This window comes from Orycteropus afer, unplaced genomic scaffold (genome assembly GCF_000298275.1).
Source record: "Orycteropus afer afer isolate SDZICR_OR568_19922 unplaced genomic scaffold, OryAfe1.0 scaffold00075, whole genome shotgun sequence".
NCBI lineage: Eukaryota > Metazoa > Chordata > Mammalia > Tubulidentata > Orycteropodidae > Orycteropus > Orycteropus afer.
This window is the reverse complement of record NW_006921662.1, coordinates 1050486-1059872: the sequence shown is the minus strand read 5'-3', so window position 1 is coordinate 1059872 and position 9387 is coordinate 1050486. Positions and strand designations below refer to the sequence as shown.

At 40.1% G+C, this 9387-nt stretch overlaps 1 protein-coding gene across 1 annotated transcript in view; it reads right to left on the bottom strand.

Annotated features, from left to right (window-relative positions):
- Positions 1–6734: 6734 nt before the first annotated feature.
- The window catches only part of LOC103197279 (complement factor H-like), a 97970-nt gene continuing 95317 nt past the window's right edge, over positions 6735–9387 (bottom strand). The window contains 1 exon segment of the mRNA XM_042780972.1: positions 6735–6850. Within this exon segment, the coding sequence (XP_042636906.1) occupies positions 6735–6850 (116 nt within the window).

Sequence of the window (9387 nt, the reverse complement as noted above, 5' to 3'; positions counted from 1 at the left end):
ACAACATCTATGTTTATATCTATATATATAGATAAAATGGCTTAAAAGGAGTTCTGGTAGTATAGTCCCTAAGGCACTTGACTGCTAACCAGAAAGCTGGTGGTTCAAACCCACCAGTCACTCCTCGGAAAGAAGGTTGGGCAATCAACTTCCATAATGATACTGCCTCGGAAACCCAAGGAGGGGTCATTGTGAGTTGGATCTGACTCAATGGCACATAACAACAACAAGAACAAAAATAGCTTAAAAATTTCCAAATTAGACATAAAGTATAAACCTGGATATTCAAAAAGCTGAATGAACTGCAAACCAGATAAACCCAGAGAAATTTGTGTTAAGACACATCATAATCAAATGACTGAAAAGTAAATAAAAGAAAAAACAATTCTTGAAATCATCTAGAGAAAAATTATGTATTACCTATAGGGGAACAAGGATTCAAATGACAGTGATTTTCTCATCTGTGATCCATGAAGGTCAGAAGGAAATGATATAAAATTTTTCAAACTTTGAAAGAAAAGAACAGTGTACCACAAATTCTATATGCAATAAATACCATCTTTCGGATCAATGGTGAAATAAAGACATTATTAGACAGAGGAAAGCTAAGACATTTGATTTCATCAGACCCATCATTAAAGAATGGATAAATTTATTTTTTATAATAGAAAAGAAAACACAATAGAAAGAGAACTGAGACTTTATGGAGGAAGAAAGAACAATAGAATAGATTTAAAATAGTAGAGGTAAATATAATAGATGATCTTTCTGCTCATGAGTTAAATATGTTTCACTGCTGAAATAAAATTATATCCTTTGAAATGGTGCTATGTGTATGTAGTAGAAATACTGAAGGCATTTCTATTTAAAATGTGGTGAGAGTAAATGGAGTAACTGGGTGAAATAGAAGTAAAATTTGCAGGCTTTATGATATGTATACTGTATTACAGAGAGCAATCATGAGCTAAAACTATTATATAAAGAAATATATTAAAAGATAATTCAGTTAAACCAAAAGATGGTTCTTAAAACATATTCAGGATGGGCTGGGAAGATGGCATTGTACCATGCTTTGTTGCTCTACCAACAGAGATTTTAAGAAACTAGGTAAAGTAGGTGCAAAAAATGATAGCTCAGTGCCTAAGGCATTTGTCTGCTAACCAAAAGGTTGGCAGTTCAAACTCACTGTCACTCCATAAATGAAGACTGGAAAATCTACTTCTATAAAGATTTTTAGCCTCAGACACCCAAAGGGCATCACTATGAGTCAGAATTGACTAGATGGTAGTGAGTTGTTGTTTTTTTTTTTTTTTTAAATGAGAAGATAAAGTATTAGATCCAGTGAAGGCAGTGAAAGGGAGCAGATTAAGTGACTGGGAAAAAGAAAGAAACCCACCCAGCTGGTGAAGCCAAAGAAGAGTCATTAGAAATACACAGGAGATCAAGGAGGAGGGGGAGAAACCTCCAAAACATCACATCTTGGAATCCATAGGAGTTAAAGACTCAGAACAGCCACACTGGAAGTTTTTCAAGGTGAGCTGGGACTTTGAGTGATTGTATTAGAAAACAGAGATCGTACTGGGAAACCGAACAGGACATCCCTAGATTAAGCTGCCACAGAGTCTGAAATGATGTTGTGGAAAGGAAAGAGAAGCTCTGTCTGAATAAATGGAACCCCAAAGTGGATACATTGCAGTGGTCTGGGGTTCAACCCTTAGTAACATTTTTAGCAGAGTAGTCTGAGACCTGGGATTTTGGGACTTGTGAATCAACGTGGAATAGGGTGGCCCTTTGTCCTTTGGGGAGATTGTTGTGTCTCAACTGCAGGACTTTGATTGACAGCTGGGCTCTTTCATCAACAGACAACCTCAGACAGAGCCAGGAGTCCCAGAGGCTGTCCTTTCCATGCTCACATTGCTGACTGAATTATCTTGCACTAAGCACAAAAAACAGCCTTTGCCTTTTCATCCTGGGGTTTGCTTCTGGCACTCTCCTTTTTTTTTTTTAAATTTTTTCCTTTGCCTTGTCCAATAAAGGTAATGTATTAACCCTCCACTAGTCAACCGTAGTGACTACACTGAACCTCTCCCCAAACAGACAGGTAACATCAATGGCTCCTGCACCACAGGATCAATGAGAGATGGTGGACAACACCTGCCCATCCCAACTCCAAATCCTTTTCATGATGAACATAGACCTGCGCCCACATCCGCACTAGTGATTCCACCAATACAGAGAAAGCTGGAGAGCAACCCACTGCAGCCAAGCTAATAACAAAGAAATACATCTTCTCCACACTTCCAGATAAGGTAAAACATAAAACCCAGGTGAAACAAATCAGTACACAATTAACAAATAAAGACAACAACTTCAAAATGTGTAGGAAACAACAGACAACTTCAAATCAAACAACAAAACAGGACAAGATAGTAGCCCAAACTAAAGAATTAGGACATCTCCCAAAGGGAAAACAAGCATTAGCTATCCAATAAGGAATTCAGAAGATATACATATAGGACACTCCAAGAGTTCAGGGAAACCATAAAGAAAAGCAATGAGAAGACAGACAGTACTCTGGAAGAATTCAGGAAAATCTTTCAAGAAAAAAAATAATATTGCTGTCATTCTATTGTGTTTTGCTGAGAATTTTGAACAGGAATTATTGATTCCTATCACTAATTACTCAGAAGGAAGATGGGGCAATTTAATTCTGTAGTGATACTGCCTTGGAAACCGAAGCAGGGGTCTATGTCAGGTATGACTTGATGGTATATAACAACAACAACAACATCACTAATTACCAGAAGGCTGGTAGTTCAAACCCACCAGCCACTCTCCATAGGAAGGTTGGGCAATCTACTTCCATAGTGATACTACCTCAGAAACCCAAGGAAGGGTTTTGGAGGCAACATAACCCTCATTTAGGTGTGCTGCTGTGGCATATTTATCAAGTGACTCAGAAAGCTGCTAGTTTTGAGTGGGGCCCAGAACAACAGAAGGCTCTGCAACAGGTTCAGATTGTTGTGCAGACTGCTCTGCCACTTGGACCATATGATCCAGCTGACCCAATGGTGCTTGAAGTGTCTTTAGTAGATAGAGATGTTGTTTAGAGTCTTTGGCAGGTCCCTATTGGTGAATCGCAATGTGGAACCTTGGGATTTAGAGCAAAGCCTACCATCCTCTGCAGATAACAACTCTGCTTTTGAGAATCAGCTTTTAGCTTGTTACTGGGCTTTAGTAGGGAGTGAATGCCTAACCATGGGCCACCAAGTCACCATGAGGCCTGAGCTGCCCAACATGAACTGAGTGTTGTCTGACCCACAGAGTCATAAAATTGGACATGCACAGCAGCACTCCATCATTAAATGAAAGTGATATGTCAGAGATCGGGCTTGAGCATGACCTGAAGGCACAAGTAAGTTGCATAAGGAAGTGGCCCAAAGACCTATGGTCTCCACGCCAGTCACATTACCTTCCCTGTCCCAGTGTGCACCTATGGCCTCATGGTGAGTTCCTTATGACCAGTTGACTGAGGAAGAGAAAACTCGTGCCTGGTTTACAGATGGTTCTGTGCAATATGAAAGTGGACAGCAGCAGCACTGCAGCCCCGTTTGGGACGTTCTTGAAGGACAGTGGTTGAGGGAAATCCTCCTAATGGGTAGAACTTGGAGCCATGCATATGGCTGTTCACTTTGCCTGGAATAAGAAATGGCCAGATGTGCGATTTTATATGGATTCATGGGCTGTGGCTAATGGCTTGGTTGGATGGTCTGGGACTTGGAAGGAGCATGATTGGAAGACTGGTAATAAGGATGTATGGGGAAGAGGTATGTGGATAGATCTCTCTGAATGCACCAAAGGAGTAAAGATATTTATGTCTCATGTGAATGCCCACCAAAAGGTGACCTCAGCAGAGGACAACTTTAACAATCAACTTTAACATGTTCAGTGGAAACCAGCCATTTCTTTTTCCCCAGCTACTCCTGTCATTGCTCAATGGGCTCATGAGCAAAATGACCATGGTGGCAGGCATGGAGATTATGCATGGACTCAGCAACATGGACTCCCACTTACCAAGGCTGATTTGGCTACCGCCAGTGCTGAGTGCCCAATTTGCCAGCAGCAGAAACCAACACTGAGTCTGCAATATGGAACCATTCCTCAGGGCAATCAGCCAGCAATGTGGTGGCAGGTTGATTACATTGGACCACTTCTGTCATGGAAATGACAGCGTTTTGTTCTTACTGAAATAGATACGTATTCTGAATATGGACTCGCCTCCCCTCACACAATACTTTTGCCAAAACTACCATCTGTGGACATACAGAATGCCCTATCCACTATCATGATGTCCCACACAGCATTGCTTCAAATCAAGGGACTCACTTCACAGCAAATGAAGTGTGGTAATGGGCCTATGCTCATGGAGTTCACTGGTCTTACCATGTTCCCCATCATCCTGAGCAGCTGGCTTGATACAACAATGGAATGGCCTACTGAAAACAAAATTACTGCACCAGCTAGGTGACAATACCTTGAAGAGTTGGGGCAATGTTCTCCAAGAGGTTGTATATGCTCTAAACCAGCATCCAATATATGGTTCTGTTTCTCCAATAGCCAGGATTCACAGGTCCAGGAACTAAGGTGTGGAAATGGGAGTGGTACCACTTACTATTACCCCTAGCGACCCACTCAAAAAATTTTTGTTTCCTGTCCTGCTACCCTATGTTTTGCAGGTCTGGAGATCTTAGTCCCAAAGGGAGGAACAGTCCCACCTGGAGACACAATACTGATTGCATTGAATTGGAAATTAAGAATGCCACCCGGCCCTTTCTAGCTTCCTCATGCCTCTGGATCAACAGACAAAGAAGGGCATTACTATACTATGCAGTGTGAGAGATCCTGATTACCAAGGGGAAATTGAATTGACATTACATAATGGAGGTAAAGAAGAATATGTCTGGAATACAGGAGATTCTTTAGGACATCTCTTAAGTACTACCACACCCTGTGATTAAAGTCAATGGAAAATTACAGCAACCCAATTCTGATAAGATTACTAATATACCAGACCCTCCAGGAACGAAGGTTTGTTACCCCACCAGGCAAAGAACCATGATCAGCTGAGGTGCTTGCTGAGGGCAAGGGAAATACCGAATGGGTGGTGGAAGAAGGTATTTCTGAATATCAGCTACGGCCACGTGACCAGTTGCAGAAACAAGGACTGTGGTATATTTCTTCATTGTATATATGCATCAAATATTTTTGTTTCCTTCTATTATGAACTGTGAAATGTAAATAGGGTTAATGTGTTTCAATTGTACTCATGTTAATGAATCATGTTAGGTGCAAATATGACTTTATAATTGTCCTTATTTAGAGATTATATATGGTTAAGAAGATGTGCACAACTGTCCAATTGACAAGGGGTGGACTGTCATAGCTGGAGCTGTGTGTCAACTTGGCTGGACCACAATTCTGTGTGGTTTAAGCAGTTGTGATGTGGGCATTCCCATGATGGGATCAGATGAATATGTTTTGAGCAGCCAATCTACTGAAAGGGACTTTCCCTAGGGGTTTGGCCGCCTTCCAGTATATTTATGGGCATCCTGGGAAAAGAGACACTCTTGTGTTGATTGGAATTCTGTTGTGCTTCCTACAACTGTCCATGAGTGAACAATCCACCATTCAGCCTGGAGTTCCTGGATTTGTCATTCGTTGGAGTCAACAACCAGTGTACTGCCTGCCAACCTTGAGCTCCTCAACCCCTGCTGCTGCGTGAGTCAGGAAAAGCCTCCAGCTTGTCGTTTGATCCAAGAACTTTGGACTTGCCAGCTTCTGTAAGTGTGTGAGCCATTTTCCAGAGATAAATTTCTCTGTCTCTCTCTTTGTTGTTGTTGTTGTTATGTGCCATTGAGTCGGACCCGACTCATAGTGACCCCTCCTTGGGTTTCCGAGGCAGTATCACTACGGAAGTAGGATTGCCCAACCTTCCTTCCGAGGAGTGGCTGGTGGGTTTGAACCGCCAGCCGTCTGGTTAGCAGGCAAGTGTCTTAGCCACTATGCTATCAGAGCTCCCATTATATAAACTTTACTGGTTTTGTTTCTCTAGAGAACCCTGTCTAACACAGTGCCCACACTGGTGTGAATCTAATCTTCTGTACCAGACAAACAAACAACAATAAAAAACCTTTGCTTTCAAGTTGATTCCAACTCATAGTGACACAATAGGATGGAGTAGAACTGCCCCATAGGGTTTCCAAGGCTGTAAATGTTTATGGAAGGCAACTGGGCAACAGCCACTTCTTTCTCCTGTGGAGTAGCTGGTGAGTTCAAAGCAGCTACCATTCAGTTAGCAGCTGAGTGCTGAACTACAGCAGCATCAGTATTCTTTGGTTCTTGTTAATCCTGTTTCAGGGCACTACCATCAGGGTTTCTGATTCCGTAGGTCTAGGTGGCCCATCAATTTATCTGTCTAACAATTGCCCAATAAATGCTGATGCTGCTATTTCAAGGACCACTCTTTGAGAACCATTGGGCTATAGGAATAACCTTTGCATATGCAATATCATCCCTTAATCTATGCCCATTTTATAAAGGTGCTAGAGACAACTAATTCTACATTTATTGCCTAAGATATTTTATAAATAAATTTAAAAATTTAATCAAAGTACCTCTGCATTTTGGACTTCCTATCCATTTGCTGTTGATACACTTTACAATATTTGAACCATCTAACTGGAAATTTTTTCACATTTATATTCAACTTGTTCTTCAGACCTATATGATTCTTTTTCTGATTCTTTGAATACAGCATTAGCAAATGTGGTTAATTTAAGACAATCTTTACCTAAAAGAAAAGGAATGTGCATTTTTAAATAAATCTTTAAAATATATACTATCCAATATTTATATTCTAAAATAATAATTAGCTACAAATTAAACTGATGAATATTGCACAATATTTTTCTTACAACTTGACAAAATAAGTTTTTATACACTCTTGACATAATTACATTTAATTGTTCAGCATTCATCAAAGGCATAAAGTAGGAATGGTAATAGTGGAGTCTCAAGAAATAGAGGTAGAAGTAAAGCTTGGGGTCATATTACCTTCTTGCTTTCAAATTTATTCTTGCCCAATGCAAATGTGTCTAGGCTTATCCTTTTGCTTCTGTCAAAATATAAGTTATGTGATTTATGATAGCAAAAAAGATAGAAACAACCTAGGTGTCCATCAACAGAAGAATAGATAACCAAACTATGCACATATACACAACGGGACACTATGCAGCACTAAAGAATAATGTAGAGCATTCTGGTAAGATGGCGGAATAGTCAGAAAGACTGCACAGACCCTCTTCAACAAAGAAAAAGGGAACCGATTAGCACAGATACAGAAGATAATACTGTCCCCCTGAGCCTTGAAGGGAAAGATATAGAAGTGGACTAAACTCCAACTAGCAGAAGAATTTGCATGGAAATACCAAAAAAGGAGACAGATGGAACTACAGTCTGGCTGTGATCATGAATGATGACACAGACAGCTTGGATATTGACGAGTGGTGGTAGGACCTAAGAATTAACCTAAAACTTGGCCCTGCCAGCCAGGGACTCTCCAAAGGATTGCTCTGGTGGCTGGGGAATAAAAGGGAGGCAGAGAAGAGGACAGCGGGCTGAGCTGTGGACTTTTGCCTGTCCAGAGGGCACAGCCATTTTGAATGTTTACAAGCAGCTTGATCGTTTTGGATATTTAAAGTGACAGAGTTCTCCCAGATTCCAGGGACTTAAGAAAAGGCTCCACTTGCCAGTAATCCAAAGGACAATCCAGACCTGGATGACTGGAAAGGTGCAACATTCCCCTTGTTAGCCTTATACCCCACACCCTCTTGGTGAACAGAGGAATGGCTATCCCTTACTCCCACCCACCTTATAGGCCCGCAGGAACTCCATCCCAGTCTGTGTGCTTGGACGGAGACTGGGTGCCCAGCCCTGCACTGCCCTCCCCCAAGTTTTCTTTCTTTTTTCTGTTTTTTGGTTTACTTCTTTTTATCTGTTTTAAAACTACTACTATTATTACTACTTTTGTTCTTTTTACTATTATTCTTTATTTTTCCCCTCCCAGGTCCTAGTTTTCAGCTTTTTTTCTTTTCCCTGTTCCTGGTTGCAATTTTCTTTCTTCCTTTTTTTCCTTTCTCATGGTTAACCCCATTCCTTGTTTTTCTTTTTACATTTTTCCAATTTTTTCTTCATTATTCTCCTTCTCTACCTTTTTTTCTCTGTTGCCCTCTCTGCAGATATTGCAGGGTTTCTTCTTCTTATTATTATTATTTTTTCTTATTTTCTTTTCTTTTCTTTTTTTTTTTTTTTTGGTTACTGTTCTTGTGTGATTACATGGTCTATGTTTTGTCCATGTGCTTTTACTTTTTTGATGGTTATTCAATTGTTCTTTTTGTCTAATGGAGTGAAAGACAGCAACAGTCCCCATATGACAGAACTACACCCACACCTCTTGCAACTTCACTTACTGAGTGAGAGCCACCACTACCTTCTCCACCAATGAGCCAATGACAAACAACTACCAAACAACTTGGCTGATCTTCACAAATAGTAAACAAAGATCTAAATACAACAATGCCACGATGTCTCAGAGACAACAGACCATCACCGTCCACACAAAGAAGCAAGATAAATTGGTAGAAACAAGGGAGCAGGATACAGACCTAAAACACATCCCTGAGGAAGAAGCAGCATTGGAACCCTCTGATAAGGAATTCAAAAGAATTATATTTAGGTATCTTCAAAGGACTGAGAGATAGACCAAGAAAAACACAGAAAAAATCCTAGAAGAATTTTGGAAGAAAAAACAAGAACAAAATGACAAAATAAATGAAAAGTTAGAAGTGATTCTAAATCTACAGATAGAAATACGGAAGAGTAATATTAAATTGTCAGAAATAGAAAACACATTGGATGGGCAAAGGAGTAGAATTGATGCAATGGAAGACAGAATTAATGAGATTGAAGACAAATACCTGAACACTTCTTTGGAAAGGGATCAATGAGAAAAAAGATCAAAACAAACTGAAGATAGCCTAAGGTTCATGTGGGATGTCATCAAAAGGAATAACCTATGTGTCGTTGGAATTCCAGAACAGGAAGAGAAAAATAAAACCACTGAGAAAATTCCAAGATTTGTTGGAGGAAAACTTCCCTGAAAAAATGAAAGATGAGAATATATCCATTCAGGAAGTCCAATGAACCCCAAACAGGATAGACCCAAAAATAAAATCACCTAGACACATCATCATCAAACTCATCAAAACAAAAGCAAAGACAGAATCCTGAAAGCAGCATGGGAAAAACAAAAAGTTACTTACAAAGACA